Source organism: Camelus ferus, chromosome 9, assembly GCF_009834535.1.
Source record: "Camelus ferus isolate YT-003-E chromosome 9, BCGSAC_Cfer_1.0, whole genome shotgun sequence".
NCBI classification, from domain to species: Eukaryota; Metazoa; Chordata; class Mammalia; order Artiodactyla; family Camelidae; genus Camelus; species Camelus ferus.
Window position 1 is genome coordinate 30785867 of NC_045704.1, and position 23365 is coordinate 30809231.

A 23365-nucleotide genomic window follows, 5' to 3' on the forward strand; every position below is an offset into this window, starting at 1 on the left:
GATTAAGTAAATAAATGTTCAGAATGTAGTTATTGTTCTGTCTCTATCAACCTTTCAACATTTGTCAGTTAATAGATGCCGTTTTCAGGAGAGCTCAGGCTGTGCGTTCTTTAGTTGGTGTGATCACTTGGAAACTATGCCCAGCCATACCTAAGACAGGTCATAGCCATACCTAAGATGCCAAGCCGGGACTGGGCCAGCTCTGGGGTACAGAGGTGACTTGGCCAGGTGGTGACTATAGCTGTGTATTTCTCTTGCAGCCTTATAAACCTAAAGAGATCTGGATGGCAGGGTGGGAAAGGGAGATGGCTCCCATCAGCCCAGCAGGATGTCCTATGGAGGGGTGGCTGGTGGAAGGCTGCTATTGCTCATGCCCCCTCCCACCCACCCATATTCCCATGGGCTTCCCGCAGGGAGCAGGGCCAAATAGGGGAGTCCACAGCCAGGGCCCCAGGTGAGCAGGACCTACCCAAGCCTCTTAGCGCTTCTAAGACCTGCTTAACCCTGTCTGCCCTAGTTCCACAATTGCCATCTCTTTCCTCTGGGCCGTTTCTCAGTTAGAGTCCAGTTAAGGTACCACAAGCCCAATCCCCAACCAGCATCTTTCACTTGAAGTAAGTGCACATATTCTGTGCCTCTGCTATGCAGAAACTCTTAGGTTTGTTTCTCCTAGTTCAGCGGGCTATTTGTGGTCACTGGTGCATGCACATTTATTACCTGGAGGGATCGCAGGAAAACCCTCAACAAGCTGAGCCTTGGAGAAATAACGGAAATTGCGGGAAAACATAATTAAACATTTTGATTTTAAATAAACTCCAATTTCATAGCTGTTGTTGACACAATCTTTTATCAAAATGAAATTTTTGATAAAGTAATTGCTTATATTTAGGGATGATATTCTAAAATATTCCTTCTAAACACTTGGGATTTATTAAGTAAGGTAACCCTATGGGTTCTGTATGGATAGAATGAACTGTTATTGGAGAATCTGGCGGGGAGACTGGGGCTAAATCTCTCTCAGCTTTTTTGTGTTACCATGTTTGAAAGTTAAGTGTATGAAGATCACACAGCCATATTTAACTTGTTTTAATTTTAATGCTAAAACATAGTTCCAAATCGTTAGAAAATTTGTGATACATACCTACATATGTTTGTGGCTGACATCAGAGGTGAAGGGAGAAAATTCCAGGAGAATCTGGTCCTTGCATTCAAAGCGCCGATATCTATGTCTCCTTCATTTAAAATACCGATCTTCAAAACGTCAAGAAACTTTGAGCACTGTTGTATTTTCAGATTGGGTCAGTCTGTCATTTGCTCCATTGCTTGGGCTCTAAGATCATTTAGATTTCCTGTTTGCCTAGATTTTGGGAAGCAGAACACTCTTTTTCATTATAGTTAGAATGGTAGTATCGCCCATTTTGGGGTATGTTTTTAATTCCATATTAGAACATTGAAAATCAGTCTGAAAAATTCACCTAAATATAATTTGCCTCTTGATTGCTTGTGGGTTGACTATTTGCCCACATTCAGGCGTGCTACAAATTCTTAGATACTGTACAAAGTTGTTGAGGGGACATTTTGAATCACCTCTTTTGTTTAACTTCTTCTGACATTTACTTAATTTCTTCTGACAATACCACATGTGTTGACCTTTTACTGAAAATTTGTCAGAAAGGCAGTCATTTGAACTTCCTTCTCCAATTTGGATAAATGGCCAGACATGTGAATTAAATAAAAATTGCCCAAATTTAGGGAAAGTATGAATTTCACATAATGTAAAACAGTCGTGTAGATTAGGATTTTGAATCTAAGGTAATGGTTATTTTCCTAAGAATGTAGGACAGAAAAAAAAATTGAGTCTGAGATATGTTCTAGTATATATTGAGTTACATTGTTCAACTGTTTTATGTGCCATTAGTGAATTTCCAGGGATACACTTACAGCTTTAATCAAATATAATTTACTCTTCATAGCCAGTATGGTGACTTTTTGAAGTTTAATAGTAACAATGTTATACCAATTTTTGAGGGCCTATTAGGTACTAGGTTTTATGAGCTAGGCATTATTACCCTACCTTCCTGGTGAGGAAGCTGAGATTTAGAGGTTAAGGAACTTCGTCAGAGTCATTCCTTTACTTTAAACGTGTGTTTACTGAACACTTACTTTATGCCACGGACTGTGCTGGGTCCGAGGGATCCAAGCATGAACAAGACAGGCAAGGCCATCATGCTCATGGAGCTTGCATTCTCATAGGAGTAAAGGTGTGATGTCATTTCAGCTAGGAAGAAACAAATAAAAGCAGAGTGATATGAGATGTCACAATGGTTAGTGTAGGAAAGGCCCCTCTGAGGAGGTAACATTTGAGCCAGGACCACAATGAGAGGTCACATAATGTCAGAGGCTGGATTCTGTCCCAGGTCTGTCTGATCCCAAAGTATCCTAGTGTCTGATCTGTGATACTTCCAGAAATTCCCCACATCTGTGCCTAACGTGAATGTAAAATGAGAGAAAAATATAGCAAGCCTGGATTCAGACCTGTGCAGAAGCTGCCTTGCTCTCCTGCAGACCAGACCGCCCAAAAGGGGGCATCAGACTGTCTGTGCGGCCAGGTGCCACAGGGAGGAAGCCAGCGTGTCTATTGCTACATAACAAATCACGAAAACTTTGTGGCTTAAGACAGCAATAATCATGTGTTATTTCTCATGATTTCTGTGTGTCAGGGGTTTAGAAAGGGTACAGTGGAGACGGCTTGTCTCTCCTCCACGACGTCTAAGCCAGTCGTTCTCAACTAGTGGCAGTTTTGCCCCTGAGGACTTTTGTCAACGTCTGGAGAAACTTTTTGCTGTTATAACTTGGGGGCTTCTGCTGGTATCTAGAGGGTAGAGGCCAGAGATGCTGTTAAATAGTCTAGTGCACAGGGGCCACACAGACATACAAACAGGGAATTATCTCGTCCACAATGTCCATGGTGCTGAGGTTGAGAAACCTCTGTTGGGAAACTGGGAGCCAGAATCATCTGAGGTCTGCTCACTCACATGTCTGGTGGTTGGTGTGGGGCTGTCAGCCAGAACCCCGGCAAGTGACCTCTTCACGTGATCTGGGTGTCATAACACAGTGGCTGGCTTCCAAGGGCAAGAGTTGAGAGAGAGGAGGGGAGCAAACACGTGTGAGTCAGGTGGAAATCACGTTGCCTTTTACACCCTAGCCTTTCATTTTCCTGTGTTCTGTTGATTGAAGAAGCCACAAAGTCCCACTCAGATTCAAGGGGAGGGGAAATTACTCTACATCCATAGGGGAAGCTGCCGAGTTCTGGGAGATCGTGCAGAACTGAAAGTGCCATTGTGGCTATTTTTAGAAAATATAAACTGTCACACCATGTCAGTCACTTTCCCTTCCCACCAAAGAGGGAAGGGAGCCAACTCACCTGGGTGGCCCTCGCCCTTCTGTCCCACTGTGTTGACATGACTGTTTATTGCTGTCCTTCTTTTTGTCCTGTGTGGGAAGAAGGGACAATAAGAAAAGGATAAAAATGAGCAGGAATGGGAAGGGGAAGTTGGGTCGGTAAAAACCATGGGAGCCACTGAGGCATTAGAGGTGGAGGGGCCTGGCCCGGCACAGGCAACACTTGTTGGCTAGGCAGTGGGTTTGGATCGGCGAGGAAGCACTCTGACTTGGGAGATGACTCCGCCCCGTGTCTGCCCAGCATGGGGATGGTAACCTATGGAAAGCTGAATTCAGTCTACCAAGGCTCATTCGGGTTTATCATGTGCTAAAGTGTGAGGGAAATGAAAATGTAGCATCTGGAAGTTGAGGACTGTCATTTGATTTCACTTGTGGTCATCTTTCAGATTCACACGTACAGCTCACAGGGGGATGTTAACTGGAAGTTTGGGCTTGAATATCAAGTGTTTTTTATTTTATTTTTTTATTACAGTAGCATGTATTAACATTTAACATGCTTTGTTTTGATTCTTTTTCTGCAAAATAACTTTTCTTAGAGAAAGACAAATTTATATTTCACTTTTGTGTTTTAGATTTTGCTAAGCACGTTGACTTTTTAGAAGCCATAAGTAGTGCCTTGAGGGCCCTTTTGCAAACAATGGCCTCCAAGAACATTTCTCAGGTAAGGTTTTAAAATTTTTATGTGAAACTAGCAAAGATCCCAAGGCAAAATGTATTACTTAACTATTTTAAAGTATTTATTTCTATTAAAGGAATATGGCATGATCCTTATAAAATGAAAACAGAAGTACTTAAAGTAAAATCTTTTCCTTTTCCCCACCACTGCCACCAAAACACAGTTTTTTTTTTGATATAATGTATTTGACATATGTCTTGTATTTTCCCTGAGTCATTAGTCTTTTTTAAAACATTTTATTACAGAAATTTTCAAGCAGATTCTCCACATGCTCTGCAGAGATCTGTCTGCACCTCTGTGATAGGTGCCTTTATCACGTTTATGTTTTACTTTTAATGCAGGAAATTTTCAAACATCCCCAAAAATACCTATGTGCATTATCATAGGTGTCAATAGATTCTCAGCATCTTGTCATTCTTGTTTCATTCATCTTCCTACATTTTTATTTTTGCATCCTGGAATAGGTAAAGGAAATCTTATTATGTGACCCATAAATACTTTATTGTGTGCTTCATTGTGTGTCTGTGACAGAAAATGAACTTTTAAAAAACTTAACCACGATACCATTATCCCAAACCCCCAAATTAACAGACGTTTTAAAGTTACCATTTGATATGCAGTCAGAGTTCAGTTTTCCCTGATTGCTTTAAAAATGTCTCTCTTTTTTTTTTCCCAATTGGTTTGTTATCAGCGTCTAATAAGCAGGATCCACATATTGTTTTTAGTTGATATTTTGATCTCTTAAATATTTTTTTAAAACGGCTGTAGTTGAGATTTGATTCACCTACCATATAATTCACCCATTTAAAGTGTACATTTTAGTAGTTTTTAGTATATTGACAGATTCTTGAATCTCTGAATCGGTAACATTTCCCCTTCCTACCCCTCTTTCCCCATACTGTTTATTCATTGAAGAAGCTGTCCTTTGTCCTAAAGGGTTTTCCCCATTCTCAAGTTTGGCTGGCTAAGCAGTGTTACTGTTTAACGTGTCCCTCTGCCTCCCGCTTTTCCTATAATTTGGGAGCTAGGTCTAGAGCCTTAATTACGTTCAGGATCAGATTTTTTGGGCAAAAATAATCCGTAGTGCTGTATGTATTTATTTTCTACTTTTATATCACAAATATTGTCATAAAATAGTGATGTTAAGATTAATCAGTGGAGTCACTTGTAACAACCAGTGGTAATTGTTACTCAGAGCCATTATTTCATTAGAGCTTTCAAAATGGGGATACCCTAATTTTGTCATTCTTTTCCATTTATTGGCCGTGATTCTTCTATAAATGAGAACTTCCTGTTTCATCCGTTATTTAGTAACTTTGAAGTAAATTACATACCAGAACAGATGGGGTAGGTGTATGATTCTTCTCCCACCCCCACCCCTTTTTCCTGAACAATGAGTTGGTGTCCTAGCAGTCTCTAAACATGACCAGTGAAGGGGAGGGTATAGCTCAAGTGGTAGAGTGCATGCTTAGCATGCATGAGGTCCTGGGTTCAATCCCTGGTACCTCCTCTAAAAATAAATAAATAGACCTAATTACCTCCCCCTCCCAAAAACAACAAGAAAAAAGATGAATCAAAAAAAAAAAAATGACCAGTGAATTTTAAGTATCATTATATACTCGTTATTATTGTTTGCTTTATTTTACCCAATATATTTAATAGTTTCAAAATAATGCTGTTATTACTAACAATGACATACTGAATGCAGTTTAAGATTTCCTTATGATGATTCTTGTCCTCAGGGAAAAAAATCCCTCTAGGATTATACAAGTTACTATTAAAGTTGCTTGAAAAATTTCTCTTTGCGGCTTGTTATAAAGTTAGCTTCTGTTGTTGCAGCTTTTTTTTTTAAGGGTTTTTTCGTTTGGTTGCTTTAATTTTTATTTTTTTGATTACATAAAATATTTACACAGTGTCAGAGTTAAAACTGAAACAAAATATGTTCAGAGAAACATATGATATATACATGTGATGGAGTATTACTCAGCTTTAAAGAGGAATGAAGTTCTGATAAATATTACTGCATGAATAAACCTTGAAAACATTATTCTGAGTGAAATAACCAGACATAAAGGACAAATATTGTATGAATTCTCTTATGAGGGACTTAAAGTAGTTAAACTCGTAGGGACAGAAGGTAGAACCAGTGGCTGCCAGAGGTTGGGGTAAGGGGGAAGTAGGGAGACATTGCTGGGTTCAGGGTCTCAGTTTGGGATGATGAAAAAGTTCTGGAGATCGATGGTGGTGATGGTTAGTTGCACAATAATGTAAATGTACTTACTGCTGCTGAACTGTGCATTTAAAAATGGTTAAAATGGTAAGTTTTATGTATATTATACATATATATATATTTATTTAGAGAGGTCTAGCTTCTGCCCCTTTGCCCCTGTTGTTTCCTTTCTGCCATTGATAACCACACTTTATGGTTTTTTAAAATTTATTTATTATTCTATTGTTCTTATTTTGAAAACATAAGCAAATATGTATGTATTCATATTTCACCCCTTTTCTTAAAAGTACTGCTTCTGCCCTTGCTTTGCTTCTGTCCTTTATTAGTCATTGTAGTATATAGACATGTTTCTCATTTCTTTTTTACAACTTCCTATCCATGTGTATTGTATACATTACTCCATTGTATACATATTCCATGTTTTTTTGGCCTCTCTGCTTTGAGGCATATTTGAGTTGTTTCCAGTCTTTTACTATTACGAATGGAACTGCAGTGAATAGCCTTTTTACAGAAGATGCGTTGTGTTGTTGCCACTGTGTCTTTGGGATCGATTCCTGGAAGTGGGCTTGCCGGCTCGATGAACAGATGGCTCTGTAGCTTTGCTGGATGTCACTGTAGTCCCCTCCTTAGCCACTTTGCATCTCCACAGCCGTGTTTGAGAATGCCTGTTTTGCCACAGCCTCGCCAGAAGAATATGATGTCAAAATGTTGGCTTTTTACTGGTTTGATAGTGAGAAATTATGTCTCAGTTTTAATTTGCATTTCTCCTAGTTTGAGGAGATTGGATATCTTTTCCTGTGTTTTAAGGGCCTTTGCAATTTTTTTGCTGTGATTTTTCCTATCTTTTGCCAGTTTTGCTATTGGATCAGTGATCTTGTTCCTCTTTGTATATAAGGGCACATCCTAGGGCTTCACCTCTAGTCTTCGGAAGCAGAGGCTTTGGGGAGGGGCCCAGGGATGTCTGTGTTTTAAAAAGTTCTCCAGGTTATTGTCGTGCACATTGAAGTTTGAGAACCACAGCTCTAAACCATCCTTGCTCCTTCCTTTCTAAAATCCTCCAGTTTTAAGTAACATGTTAGCAGACTGCACCACCCACCTCTCCTGGTTACAGTCACCCACCGTCGCCAGGGGCACCCCTCGTTCCTCGAAGATTCCTGCTTGTCAGTCTCTGTTACTCTTCGCTGGTCCCATTGTGATTCTTGGTGGTTTCAGAATCCAGTTGGATGCCCTTTCCTGGCCCTGGGCTTCACATTTCTTGGGCCTCCTTTCCTCTAGCAGTCTGTCTGCCTTCCTTCCTTGGTCATTCCCGGGCCATACCTCTAGAGCAGCTTGATCCAGGCTTGATCCTGTTCAGGGTTTAATGGAAAGTCTCTGGTGTTTTACTGTTGAATACAGTATATGCTGTGTTGGCCTCTAATATATACTCTTTAATTTTTTTTTCTTTGTATATTTGAGAATTTTTCTCAAGAACACAACTTTTGACCCTCGGTTTCTATGAAATGGAAATGATAATAATGCCTGCCCTGCCATATGGCTATTGAGAAGTTCTGAAAACCCTGTACTGTAGGGCGTATCACAATATAAAGGATTTTTATTCATGTTTCCATGATACTAGGCAGTAGCTTACTAGGTTAGTATGATGTTTGCAGAAAATTACTCGAAGCTCATGCTCAGTTAATGTGAAGTCATTCATATGTATTAAAATCATAAATTCTCAGGTTGCCTGTGTTATGGGCTGGAGCACAGGGTTTTAGAAGTAGCAGGACGCTGGCTCTGTGCTGCTCTTTGAGGAGAGGAAACCAAGGACTAGGCTTGCTGAGTGACGGCACCAGGACAGTGTGGTGCTTCCCTGTCTAGTTCTTTACCTTGTAGGTTTGTACACAAATGAGGCAGCTCACAGGTGTGAGTCATACTGCTAGTAATGCAGCCAGCCTCGTCCTAGTTATGAACAGTCCCAACTTGTGGAGTTTTTTTCATTATTTACCGAGAAACCTGGGCATGTTAGCTGTTACCATTCGATTTGGCAGAAGCACAGCAAATGATTCAGAAATGAGTGTGATGATTTAGAACTGTTTAGTATGTTTATGTATAATAATAGCTAATGTTCAGTGAGTTCTTTATAAACATTATTTAATCCTCATAACAGCTCTGCGTGATGATTTTTGTCCCCATGTTACTGATGAGCAAATGGCAAATTTAGAAGGGTTAAGTCACTTGTGCTGATTTGCCCAGTGCTAAGTGGTACAGCTAGGATTTGAACCCAGGAAGTCACAATCCTAAGCCCTTAATCACCAGACTTTGCTGCTTCTCACAGGAAATGGTTTGGCAACATGACATTCCCACTCTCTTGTGAGACCTGCATCCACGTGTGTGTGCAAATCAATTTAAAATGAAAATTGTCACTGCATGGTGTCACTATATAATTTAATGGATTTTACAGTCTTTAATAATTTATCATAACACATAAATCTCAGAGTAAGTTCTTACCTTGTATAGATTCAGCCAATTTTTATTAAAGCTGCATGATCCTGTTTACATTTACATTTCAAAACACTTTTTTTTTGGTCAGTGTTAAAGAGAAATTAGAATCTCTTTGGTTTGTGTACATCTGTGTGAAAATCTTGAAATGAAACAGGTGGAAACTGAAGGCCCTTTTACAGGCTGACAGCTGTGATGGATTAAATGGTGACAGTGAAGTGAACAGGCCTCATCTTAGTTCAGGAGCACCAACTGTATTTAGGAGTGACTAGAATATGTAATAACTTCTCTGCCGAGAGTGCGTGTCCCTTGTAGAACAAGCTGCCTGTAGAGAGAGACTGACTCCCATCCGTCCCGCTGCACGTGCTGTTGGAACCGGTTGAGTTTAATACTCTAAACGCTCTCTCCTTCTCTTTCAACAGTGCATGACTCCTGACCAGCTGATGACACTATGTAAAGCAGGCATCCACAGTAGTAACGTCGGGGTTAGAGTGAACGTGGTTAGTATTTTAGGAATCACTGGCAGCGTCCTAGCCAAAGAGGATGGCACACTTGAAACTCTTAAGGTAAAAACAATATGCTTCTGACCCAAACTTGTTCAATCATTAGGGATGGGAGCAGAGTGACTATTGGTGTGGGATTTTAAAACCTTCTGTGGTCTTCATGAGAAGAAATCATACCAAGAAGTTGCCCACTAAGGTATATATAAAATATACTCTCTGGGTTGTTCTAACTACATGAATTAAATAGGTACTTGAAACGTCAAGTCACGTTTTGCCATCTAACATTCCTCTGGAGGTACTTTTTCAAAAGTAAACTTGTCTTCAGTGAAAGACCCAGGTTCGGAACTGTTCAAGATGCCTCTGCCTTCGCTGTTGTCTAAAACGCGTGCCTGTTAAGTTCTTCTCCTGATGAAGGGGCAGTCCAGCCAGGTTTCTTAGCACGCCAGGCTCGCGTGCATTCTGCACAACCCCACACGATTTGTCCTAACACCCCCCCCATAAATTTTAAGCAGCAACTCTGGTCGTACCAGCACACTAGGAACTCACTCAGCATATCTGCTTCCAGCACTTTGTCTCTGCACAGTTGCTCAGGAACTGCACTGCTAAAGATACAGCCTAGTAACTCAGGGGAGAGTAAGAGTAAAATTACCCTTCATTGTGCTGATGGTAATTGCTGAAATATTTTTAAGGACCTTATTTTGAAAAGGTGATAGATGCACATAGCAAAACATTCAGAAAAGTAGAAAAGAATCTGTAGTGAAAAGACACATCTCCACTCTGAAACTTCCAGTCCCCCAGTTCGACTCTAGAGAGGTAGCCACTGTTACCCGTTTCTTCTGTGTCATTCCAGGGATTTTGATACACATACACGTGGGGGGGGGGTGGCTGTGGGCTCTGTGTGTGCACACACATACCGATGAGTGTGTGTACATATAATTCAGGCTGTAATGTCCCAGGTCCTCTTTAGGGGAGCACCAAGTTTTTCTCAGGCATAACATAAGATTTCCAAGATGTTTGTATTTAGCCACCTTCTCAAGCATGAAGAAAAATAGAAAGTACAATAAATTGTGTACAGCCATCAAGCATATTTAACAATTAGTAGTATTCTATCACATGGACTTGATGTAGCTTCTTTGCTGGGGCTGTTAAAGTAAAGACATCCTGTGGGTTCAGTATACGTGTCTTAAAAATAGGGACAGTTTCTTATATAACCACCATTATCACGCCTTACACAAGTAACTGTCATTTCTTAATATGTCTAATACATGGTCCAATACATTCAGGTTTTTCCAGTTGTTCCAAAAATGTCTATTTCCAGTTAGTTTGCTTCAGTCAGGATCTAAGTGAAGTCTACATGTTGTGCCTGGTTTGGGGTTTTCTAAGCCTCTCTTGATCTACAACAGTGCTCCTTCTGGCACCGCCTACACTGCCTGCTTTTCCCTTAGCTCCTGGGCTGACTGGCTCATAATGCTCAACCTCCTGGATTTGTCTGACTGCTTCCTCATGGTGTTAAGCTTGTTCCTTTATCCTCTGCAATTCCTGCAAAGTGAAAGTTAGATCTGAAGGCTAGGTTAGATTCAGATTATTCTTTTCAATAAGACCGCTTCATAGGTGATGCTGTGTATTTTCATGTTATATTATAGGATATTAAGTTTAAATACCATCTTAGAGGTTATCTAGACCACTTATCAGACGAGAAAATTGAGACCCAGAGTGGGCAATAAGCTGTCCAACGGTCACCTTGTTATGTAGAGCTGGAGTCTGGACTCTCCCGCCCTTAATACCAGATGTGCACATCGCCCTTAAGCCATAAAGGGTGAAGCAGAACAGCCAAAGTAAAGTAATTTTACTCTTGAACAATTCTTCGCAGGTTGAGAAAAGTCTGCTCATTAGCTAGCTAATTGTGAAGAAATGGGTGCATGTTAAAAAATCACAGTGAAGCAAATGAGATGAAGTGTTCTTTATTTTTATAATTGTCTTAGAGTGTTTTTCATATAATTTTAAAAGGCAGATTTTTTTTTTTGGTTACAGATAGTATTTATATGCATTTTGACACCATGGGAAAAGCCTTTTTGAGGGAGGTAGAGGGGAAATAATTAAAATAATTAAATATTAAAATAATTTCCAAAATCAGTCTATCATATATCATTTATGGATGTTAATTCATTTTATTTAGGAATATAAACTTTAATATTTTTAAATCTTCTTGCATATATTATAGTTGGCATTTTTATAAATATTTGATAAGTCTGTAGTCTTTTTATTTTTTTAATTTAATTTTATTTAATTTTATTTTCAGTATTGGATTCACTTTAACGTCTGTAGCCTTTTAAAAGTTTTAACTTTTCCCTAGCATTTTTATAGAAAATGTTACTCATGAATTGCTGCCACATTTAGAGTTAGTACTTATTTTTGAAGCTGGCTTAGCGTGTCGGCTGGTAACGATCTATGTGTGCTATTGTCTCCAGACCATCGGGTGCTTTCTGCTTGAGGTTGCCACCAAAGATCCCTCCCTTGTAGTAGCAGGAGAGGCTCTGGATGCCCTCTTCGACGTTTTCGCAGATGGTAAAGAAGCTGAAAGGGCCTCAATTCAAATTAAATTGTTATCTGCCCTGAAAGAGTTCCAGCCAGTCTTCAAAATGAAGGTAGGTAGCGTTTTATTTAGAAATGCTGAAGTCTCAACATTCTGTGGGCGGAGAGTGTGTGTGGTTCCCTCCCTGCAACCTCACTGATTCACATAGCACTTCACCCCCCCCACCCCACCCCCCCTTCTGCGTGAATGCTTGTTGGCTGAGTCAGGGCTCAGGCGCCCTTTCTGTTGAATCACTGTGACTTGAGCCAAAATGGTGTCCACAAGTTCCTCCCTCTGCAGCGGGTTAGTAATGTTCACAATGCTTACGTGTAAGCCCTACACTCTAGCCTGCAAAGCACTTTCATAGACACGTTAAATTTATTTTATATCATGTAATGCATTATAAATGGCTGATTTCATTGTTTTGAATATTTCCCTTTGCTTTGGGAAAAAAGGCCAGCAAACTACAGGCTGGTCTGTAACGGAGAATGTAGCTACCTTCATTTGCCCATTTATTTATGGATGGATGGATTTATTTATTGTTTCATCAGAAGCATTGTGCTAACTTTGAGTCAAAAAATAATTTTCAAAAACTATTACAGTGTTTGGGGGAAGCAATCAAATTTAAAAAACAGCTTTGAGTTTCATGTCCATAAATTTAAGTTTACCATTCTCCTCTTAAAAAATCTCCATTTCGTTTTGAGAAATAAAAATATTTGTGTTTTTGGCTTTTACATTTTAAATTAACTTTTGCTTTTAAATCTTTGTCAAGCGAATAGAAGTTTTAATGAAAAATTAGCTTACTTTTGTTGTTTTCCAATATGTATTTCTTTTCTCTAGCAAACTTCTAACGCAAAATTTAATTCCCATGGACAGAATCCTATGATAAGTTTTTAGATGAATATGATTGTATGTCTAGAAATTTAAGCTTTCTGAATTCTTTTAAGGCATAAAAAATAGTTTTCTAAAAAAATTTTTTTTAAATAGTTTTCTTCTCCAGAAGGAAAAAATAGCAACACATGCCAGGCACATTCTGTGTTGTAGTTACATCAATGTTGGTTTAGAACATTAATAATTGATTTGTTTTTAATATTTTCACGTTTTGGCATCTTACATTCAAAAATATAGTGAGAGTGACTGACATTTATTGAGTTAAGCTTTACCAATAGGTGATACTAGTTTTGAGGGGAAAAACTTGACCAGTTTACTCTTTTTTTTTTTCTTTGATATATATTTTTTCTTGAAGTATAGTCAGTTTGTAATATTGTGTCAGTTTCTGGTGTACAGCACAATGCTTCAGTCGTACCCAAACATACATATATTCGTTTTCATATCCTTTTTCACTGTAAGTTACTACAAGGTACTGAATAGTTTCCTGTGTGACTAGTTTACTGTTAATCATGCTTTAAGTCTGTAGTTTTGTTTGTTTGTTTGCCTGGGTTTTGTTTCTTTTTTTTCTTTTTCTTTTTTTTTGAGATATAATTGACATATGACGTGTTAATTTTAGGTGTACAGTACAAGGTAATGATTTGATACATGTATATGTCGCAAAAAATATTACCACCATAAGTGTAGTTAACATTCATCACCACACATCGTTACAGGTTTTTTTTCCCTTGTAGTGAAAACTTTAAAGATCTACCCAGTGTTGTTAACTATAGTCACCGTGCTGTGCTTTAAACCCCGGGACTTACTTCTCTTATACAGTTGATCCTTGAACAACACAGGTTAAATTGGGCGTATCCACTTAAATATGCGGATTTTCTTCCGTAGTAAATACTACGGTACTACATGATCCTCAGCTGGTTGAATCCTTGGCCATTAGAGTTATACTCAGATTTTCAACTGAGAGTGGGGGGTTGGCACTACCAACCCCTGCATTGTTCAAGGATGCACTGTAATTAGAAGTGTGTACCTCTTGACCACCTTCACCCATTTCACCCATCCCACCCTTCCTCTGGTATTTGTTTTTTAAGCAGTGAGAGGTTTATTCCCACTGGTTCCCTGCCTCACAACTGGATGGTGTTTCTCTAAGCAAAGACAGATGTACGTTAGTATTTTCATTAGGATTCTCCCCCTTTATTATCCAAAAGGCATCATCATAATATGGTCCTGCACTTGATGTGCTTTTATTTAACACTGTCTCCTACAGACATATCCATACTGGCGCATGGAGGGTGTCTACATTGTTTTTAAGGGTCACAGGCCCTTTAAACTTCTGAAAAAGGGAGTCTGCAAGGAAAGGAGATGTCCCCTCTTTCCCTGCGGCTGCCAGGAAGGCAGATGTAGTCAGTTAAGAGTATCAAACTCTGCGGAAGCAAATGCTTAGAGAGTAGTTATGCAAACTGTGAACCAGGAAAATGAGCCCTGGCCTCTGGAAGCTCTGTTGTTCTGATTGATTTTCCTACCTAATATGCATTGCGATGGTAATGACATTTAATTTAAGCATTTTTCTTTTCTCAAAGCTATAAAGCCCTGATAAAATTTTTTTGTTAGCCAGAATGGCAGCATGTAGTTTCTTTTTTTTATATGAAGCTCCTTTGTGAATGAAGCCACAGTTGCATTAAAGGCTGTTCGGTATATATTTGGTCCCAAATTGTATTTAACCACAACACAATGCATTTTACTAAAAAAATCTTCTCTAGAGCAGCCGTTCTCAGAGATGTCCCATATCAGCAACACCAGCATCACCTGCTAACTTGTTACAAATGCAAATTCTCAGGCCCAGCTCCAGACCTACTGAAAATCAGAAACTCTGTGGACAGCCCCCCAATCCGTTTTTTAACAAGCCTTCCAGGTGATACTGTTGTATGCTAAAATTTGAGACCCATTGCTCTAGACTAGAGGTGAGGTGTAGTTCACATACCATAAACCTCATTATTTTAAAGTCTACAATTCAACTGTTCGTGTAACCATCATTTAAAAGGTGCACAGTCCTAATTTATCTTTATTACGGCTCATGCACTCCATTCCATTACCCTGGGAGTGAAAGATGTTTCACCAAGTGCTGGCAGCTATTTGTTCGGAAAGTAAATACATCCAAAATTGAATGCTTTTCTTATTTAAAGGAAGTAGTGATATATACCAAGTCACATATGATTTTTTTGTGGGGGGAGGGTAGATACGAAAAGAAGGCAGAGCTAAATACAGCCCAGATCAGCTGTGTGTTCTCGACAACGTGAAGATGAATTTGAGAAGGTTTGTCGCTTATCAGGAAACTGTTGAGAAAAGACTGACTACTTGACCCATTGAAAGACACCAGTTCTCGCCCCAAAGTGTTCAAAGCTGAAGAATACTAAAGGATTTCCTCTCGGTGTATGCACTCCTGAAAGTCATTTTTTTAATGCCTGTGTTCTGTACGTTAATTTGAAGTTTGTAAAAATTCCAAGACCTCTCAGAGACTCTTTTTTTAAGCTCTGAGATCAGCCTGGCATTTCTAGCGCTCTCAAAAATGTTTCCAGCGTGTTTTAATCACTGGAAAACATGAAGAGTAGACGAGTGGAAACACAAGGGAATCTCAGGTGGTTCTTCATGAACAGTGAACACACTTCCAATCATGTTTTCCTTGAATTTTGGGGGGAAAAAAAAAAAGAAAAATCCAAAGCATTGCTTAGATGCTCTTTTAAGCCAGTATCATTTTATATTAGATGAATGATATTTAGCTGAAATATGAAGACAAGCTTTATAAAAAAAATTTGGGGAGTATGAAGTGTATCAATTATGCCTACCTTTTGTGAAGGGGGAATGAGTTGGACTCACATTCTGCTATTTAGGAGAATATACTGATGAGTTAATGAGGACGTTGTCACCCCCTGTACAAACGAATCTGATTGGTTATTGCAGTGTAACATCACGCCTTGTTTAATTTGATATGGAATCGGGATTGGAAGATGTTTTTTAATAAATAACTTTAATTGAAAGCTTTGTGTCTTATAAAATCTTCTTTAAAATGTCAGATAACCCTATTCCTGGGTGTTGGCTTCCTAATGGATGTTGCTTTGAGTATATGTGTAGTATTAAAAACAAGACTTAAAGCAGGAATCTCCAGCATTATTCTCAATGTCCTTGAAGTAATAGGGTGACAGCTGGAGCAGAGGGAGGCAGTTTCAGTGCCCATCGTTGTCTGAGCGAGGCTCCTGGATCTGGGTCAGGTCCGTTTTCTGTCCATTTGCCTGATCAGAGAATCCATTGCTGGAGATTTGAAAACTTCCCCACCATTGATCTCAGTGGACCTGTTAAAAGGCCCAATATTCAGAATAGGACTTAACTTTTTACTTTAGTTAACATCCATCACCTCACGTAGTTACATTTTTTCCCCTGGTGATAAGAACCTTTAGAATCTACTCTCTTAGCAACTTTCAAATACGTAATACTGTAATATTGCTAGCTGTAGTCACCATGCTGTTAACTGTCCAGTAATTTATAACTGGAAGTTTGTACCTTTTGATGACCTTCACCCATTTCACTCACCCTCCATCATCCCACCCTGACCCCTGCCTCTGGCAACTAACAATCTATCCTCTCTCTCTGTGAGTTGAGGTTTTGTTTTGTTTTGTTTTGTTTTGTTTTGTTTTGTTTGGATTCCACATATAAATGAGATCATACAGCATTTGTTTTTCTCTGATTTATTTCACTTAGCATAATGTCCTCAAGATCCATCCACGTCGCAAATGGCAAGTTTTCCTTCTTTTTTATGGCTGCATAACATTCCACTGTGTATGTACACTACATTTTCTTTATCCATACAACCATTGATGGACATTTAGGTTGTTTCCATGTCTTGGCTACTGTGAATAATGCTGCAATAAACATGTGCAAATCTCTTTTTGAGACAGTGATTTCATTCCCTTCAGATAAATACCAGAGGTGGAATTGCAGGATCATTTGGTGGTTCTTTTTGTTTTTTTGTTTTTTTTGAGGAGCTTGCATACTGTTTTCCACAGTGGCTGCATCCATTTACATTCCTACTAACAGTGTTTGAGGGTTCTCTTTTCTCCACATGCTTATCAACACTTACCTCTTGACTTTTGGGTAATAGCTGCTCTAACAGGTGGGAGGTGATATCTCATTGTGGTTTTGAGAGACAAATTCTTCCAATGAAGAAAAGCTTCAGTGTTCTCCCTGCTTCAAATATTTATAGAATATAATTATTTTCAAGGAGAATAAAATTTCCAACTTTTGTCATCTTTCCCACCCTTTCCAACCTATAAACATTATGCAAAAGATCCAGCACAGGGCCTAGCACATAGTATGCTCTTGATAAACATTTGTTGAAGAAATAAATGTTGGTGATTTTCTGTTTTATTAGCAAGCTTGCTGCAGTTGTTGAATGCAGAATCATCATACGGAACAGTGGAGGGTGAATTATTACATTGGAAATGTGCCATCCCCCCAATTTTTTAGGCCCTGAGGCATGAATAATCTGTATTGCTGCCGTTTAATTTTGCTACTCAAACAGCAAGGAAGATGGGGAAAGATTAAATATACTCTACAGCTCTGTTTACATAATAGCTCAGGCAGAGTATGAATATTATTCATGGCACAGTAAAATAAAAACAATAGTTTGTTTCCTGCAGAAAAAAAAACTCTGCTTTAAAATACTTTTATTTGTAAATCATCCAGAACAGTCCATTCAAGATACACACTTTTTAAAGTGTTGAATTATGAGCTTATGTGAGAGCCTTTGTTTTAGAAGATATTTTTGAAGTGTTCAAGCTGCCATGGCATGTTTACCCAAGGAAATAAAAATCACTGCTTTACTTTTTTTTTCCTGCCTTTACGATGGAAACACATTTTATTTCAAAATAGAATTGATTTTGAAATATTCATCATTTAATTACATTTCTTTGTCTGCAGTTTTGTCTTTTGCTTTCATCTAGTCTTTAAAAAAAATACTTTTGAGTTATCAAGATAGGGAAAAGTTTTTCTCTCTTCAGCATTCCTGTTCAGCCAGTTCTGTTGTAGACTTGCTTCCTGCCTTTTTGAAATTGCATGGACCAATACTTGATTGTACAGGCATACCTTGGAGATATTACCCATTTGGCTCCAGACAACTGCATTAAATCAAATATCTCAATAAAGTGAGTCACGAATTTTTTGTTTCCCAGTGCATATAAAAGTTATGTTTATACTATACTGTAGTCTTAAGTGTGCAATAGCATTATGTTTAAAAAACTGTACATACCTTAATTTTTAAAATACTTTATTGCTAAAAGATGCTAACCATCATCTGAGCCTTCAGTGAGTTATAATCTTTTTCCTAGTGGAGGGTCCTCCCTCGATGTTGGTGGCTGCTGACCAGTGGTGGTGGTGGTTGCTAAAGGTTGCGATGGCTGTGGCAGTTTCTTAAAATAAGTCACCAATGACGCATCGATTGACTCTTCCTTTCACAAATAAGTTCTTTGTAGCATGCAAAACTGTTTGATAGCATTTTACCCACAGAACTTCTTTCAGAATTGGAGTCAATGCTCTCAAATCCTGCTGCTGCTTTATCAACTAAGGTTTTGTTCATTCACCCAGAAGAAGCAACTCGTCATGCATTAAAGTTTTATCATGAGATTGCAGCCATTCAGTCCTATTTTCAGGCTCCACTTCTAATTCTAGCTCTCCTGCTATTTCCACTACATCTGCAGTGACTTCCTCTACTGAAGTCTTGAACCCTTCCGAGTCATCCATTAGAGATGGAGTCAACTTCTTCCAGACTCCTGTTAGTGTTGATATTTTGACCTCTTCCCACGAATCGTGGGTGTATTTAGTGGCATCTAGAGTGGTGAACCCTTTCCAGAAGGTTTTCAATTTACTTTGCCCAGATCCATCAGAGGAATCACTATCTGTGGCAGCTAAGCCTTATGAAATGTATTTCTTACATAATAAGACTTAAAAAGTGAAAATTACCCCTTTATCCATGGTCTGCAGAATAGATGTTGTGTTAGCAGGTATGAAAGCAACATTAATTTCACTGTACGTGTCCGCCAGAGCTCTTGGGTGACCAGGTATGTTGTCAATGAGCAGTGGTATTTTGAATCTTTTTCTGAGCAGTAGGTCTCAACAGTGGGCTTAAAATATTCAGTAAAACATATTGTAAACAGATGTGCTCTCATCCAGGTTTTGTTGTTCCATTTACAGAGCACAAGTAGATTTAGGATGATTCTTTTTTTTTTTTTTAATTGAAGTAAAGTCAGTTACAATGTGTCAATTTCATGTGTACAGCACGGTGTCCCGCAGTATACATACATATATTGGGTTTTAGCATAATTCTTAAAGGTCCTAGGAGTTTTGGAATGGTGAATGAGCATTAGCCCCTAACAAGAGAATCAGTCTGTCCTTTGAAGCTCTGAAGCCAGGCACTGACTTCTCCACTCTAGCTATGAAAGTCCTAGATGGCATCTTCTTTCAATGTAAGGCTGTTTTGTCTACATTGAAAACCTGCTGTTTAGTGTAACCACCTTCATTAATGACCTCAGCTAGATCTTCTGGTTAACTTGCTGCAGCTTCTACATCAGCACTGGCTGCTTCACTTTGCACTTTTATATTATGGAGATGGCTTCTTTCTTTAAATCTCATGAACCAACTTCTGCCAGCTTCAGACTTTTCTTCTACAGCATCCTCACCTCTGATTCTTCACAGAATTGAAGAGAGTTAGGGCCTGACTCTGGATTAGGTTTTGGTTTAAGGGAACGTTGTGGCTGGTTTGATCATCTCTCCAGACCATTCAGACTTTCTCCATGTCAGTCACAAGGCTGTTTTACTTTCTTATCAGTCGTGTGTTCACTGGAGCAGCACTTTTAATTTCCTTCAAGCACATTCCCTTTGCATTCACAACTTAGCTAACTGTTTGATGAAAGAGGCCGAGGTTTTTTTGTTTGTTTGTTTGTTTTTGGCAAAATAATACGTTTATTACATATGATTGGCAGACAGATTGCTGACTTATTCTCTCCAAGTTTTAAAAGAATTTCAAAGTAACAAAATGAATTATACACATCATAAAATTTGTGGTACAGTTAGGCTCAGGGGACCACTTCATTTTTCACAGAGTGGGCAGAAATGTCTGTCTCCAAACTTGTTTTGAGGTAGTTGACTTTCGGCTATGAGTCCTGGTCCCAGTCTGAAACCTCAGGAGGTTAAGTTCACCAGCCAAGGGGGCTGGAATTCTCTCAGCCGTAGGGATGTGAGGTTCCAGTCAGAGGTGAGGAGAAGGCTTCCTGGAATGCACCAATAAAGCCTCTTGAGCAGAAACAGAGGAGACAAGAGCAGAGGGGGTTGGGGCTGAACCAGAGGGACCTCCAAGAGGGGGTGAGGAGTCCTCTCCTGTTCCAGCATTTCCCTGGGGGTCTCCACTCAGAAGAACAAGGGCACCTTAGAACAGAACAGCAGCAGCAGGTAAAACTGGATGTAGGAACTCACTTCTAGTGGCTTCCAGAACCTGAAGGCAGGGACCAGTAGGACCCTCAGCTGGACTCGGGACACTCCAGGATGCCAGGGAGCTACAAGCCCTTGATTAACAAGATGTCCCAGCCAACGGTCTCAGCTCCTGGAAGGCACAGTCAGGTTGTTTTGCAAGGACAGCCCTTTGACTAGGACAGACAGACCTGCACAAACACACTGGAGTTGGGTAGATAGATTGCCTAATGTTAGGAGCAGAGCTCCATGTCCCAGATCCAGTGTTTAAGAAGACACAAAGCTCGTCTTGAGGTTGGAGAACACATGGCTCACCTCAAAGATGACATTGTTTCTACACTGCTGGATGGGATAAGGTTTAGGAGAGAAATGGTCCAGGATGGCCTGGTTGGCATCAAGAAGCTGGACAGTTAGCTGATACACACAGTTAGTGCCTTGTTGGTTTGTCCACCTGTCAAGACATAAATCTCAATCTTGCCACTATCCAGGAGTTCCAGCAAGAGGCCGAGTTTTTGACCAGCCTTGACTTTCGACGTGCCTTCCTTGCTGAGCTTAATCATTTCTAGCTTTCGACTTACAGTGAGAATGTGCGACCCTTCCTTTCACTCGAACACGTAGAGGTCATTGAAGGGATATTGTTGGGCTTAATGCCAATATCATTGTGTCTCAGGGAACAGGGGGGCCCGAGGAGAAGAGATGAACAGAACAGCCTGCTGGTGGAGCTGTCAGAACACACACTTTATCAGTTAAGTTCACCATCTTATATACGTGCGGTTTGTGGTTCCCCAAAACAATTACAATAGTAAAGACCAACGATCACTGATCACAGATCACCGTAATAAATATAATAATAATGAAAAAGTTTGAAATATTGTGAGAGTTACCAAAATGTGACACAGACATGAAGTGAGCAGATGCTGTTGGAAAAATGGCACCAATAGACTTTCTCTCACAGGGTTGCCATGAACCTTCAATTTGTAAAAAGCGCCGTTATCTGTGAAGCGCAGTAAAACGAGATACGCCTGATTTAACTTATATATTGGACATGAGCAATTTTAGCTCTCTCTTCTCCGTATTCATAAATTCTTTGTTTTCAGCAACAAAAAAGTTGTCCTAGTTTAAACCATCCTTTTTGAGGAGCACAGCACTCCCTCTCCTTGCCTTTTTATTTTTACACAGATTCATCATATGTAGCTAGTCCATATATTGTCCCCTTCAAAATAAAATCTGTCATTGCCTCTGTCTTGTTACTGATTAGATGCCCTTCTAAGCATTTATTTCAATTTCAAGGAGACTGTGACACTGACGGATTGTCTGCTACCGAAGAAATTCTTGGTCCTTTGGATGATTCTGCCCCAGGACTTGGATTGTGGAGTCAACACAAAGTCAAGGGTTAGTGAGATGTTTATGGTGGAAGAAGAGGCCTGTGGTCACACTGGTGTCCTCTTTTGGGGGGCAGCTTCTCATTAGACAGTTCCTATGGCCGCACCAGGTCCCTGCTGCCCTGTGCCTGCATTTCCTTTTAGAACCTGATCCTCCCACCCTCTCATTGATTTTGTGAGCTACCCTACAACTTTATAATAAACTGTATTTTTGAAAGCCATGCTTTTTTTTTTTTTTTTTTTTTTTGCTAGCTAGCAGAGTGAAAACCCTGATTGAGAGGTATCCTTCTAGAGCTTTTCTGGACACAGCCACCTGCACCTACATGAATACATTGTGCAATAGGAACATAATGTTCTGCAACCTGGCTTTTTCCTTTAACAGTAATTCAAGGATGTACTGTCGTGTTAGATTCGTGGTTAGTTTTCGGGTGAACCTTGCTCTTTGAACTTGAAAAATTACTTCATTTCCACTAGATGTTCTATTAGATCTTGGCTTGATAGTTTGGCGTGAAGTTTGCTTTTCTAGGCCTATTCTTGAGACAGCACTTTTAAACATTCTTTAGAGTCTTCTAGTGGTTTGGAGAATTGAATCTCCTCACTTCCGTTGGACCTAGTCCCAAATTCGTATTAAAAATAAACCCATAGAAATTACAAGATGAGGACCAAAGATTTTTAGAAATTTTGTACTTGCTTCACAGTAGAAATTCTTAACCTTTTTCGAATCAGTAATTATACTGAGAATCTGATGCAAATCATAGACCCTTCAAATAAATGCACTGCACTAGTTTTTCTACTGTGTATCAAATTACCCCAAATTTAATAGGCTAAAATAACAAAATTTAATATCTCACAGTTTCTGTTGATCAGGAATTCAGGAGCAGCTTATTAGCTGGGTGGTGCTGCCTCCCGATCTCACAAATTGCAGTAAAGGTGTCGTCTGGGTCTGCAGTCTGCTGAAGGCTTCACTGGGCTGGAGAATTTCTTCCAAGGTGGCCCATTCACGTGACTATTGGCAGGAAGCCTCAGTCCTCATGACACAGCAACTGGCTTCCCCCAGAGTCAATATTCCAAGAGACAGAGAAGGAAAAAGCTGTGATGCTTTTTATAATCTATTTTCAGAAGTAACACACCATCACTTCTGCCATGTTCTTTTTGTTGCAAGTGAGCCACTAAGTCCAACCCACACTTGGGAGAGGGAAATTAAGTTCCACACCTTGACGGAAGGAGTGTCAAAGAATTGATGGTCATATTTTTAAAACCACCATATACATATACATATCTTCATTCTGCATCAGAGTTCAGAGTGTTTATGGATTTTTTTCAATTCACCCATGGACATCGGACTGAGAATTGTGATTTTATATTGAGTTGGTTACTCTTCCAACTTTAAGTCAAAAATTATTCCAAGCACTTCTAAATGCAATTGTCTATTAACAGATTTCTTTACTCATTTAATCTTTAGTGTTTTATTAAACAAATATTGCCCCCATTTTTGCCTTTTCTCCATATTGGGGTGAGAGTAGTCTTTTTTATTTTATTTTTTAAAAAACTGTTATTGAAATATAGCTGATTTAAATGTTGTGTTCATTTCTAGCATACAGCAAAGTGATTCAGTTACACACATATTATGGTTTATTACAGGATATTGAATATAGTTCCCTGTGC

At 39.3% G+C, this 23365-nt stretch overlaps 1 protein-coding gene and 1 pseudogene across 1 annotated transcript in view; one reads left to right on the top strand and one right to left on the bottom strand.

Moving 5' to 3' along the window:
* HEATR3 (HEAT repeat containing 3) overlaps nt 1–15841 on the top strand; it is a 33370-nt gene extending 17529 nt beyond the window's left edge. The window contains exons 12-15 of the mRNA XM_032486266.1: nt 4035–4123; nt 9269–9412; nt 11818–11994; nt 15043–15841. Of these exons, the coding sequence (XP_032342157.1) occupies nt 4035–4123; nt 9269–9412; nt 11818–11994; nt 15043–15165 (533 nt within the window). The 3' untranslated portion in view covers nt 15166–15841. The remainder of the gene's footprint in view (nt 1–4034; nt 4124–9268; nt 9413–11817; nt 11995–15042) is intronic.
* Nucleotides 15842–18145: 2304 nt separating this feature from the next.
* Nucleotides 18146–20943, bottom strand: LOC116666085 (annotated as a pseudogene).
* Nucleotides 20944–23365: the final 2422 nt, after the last annotated feature.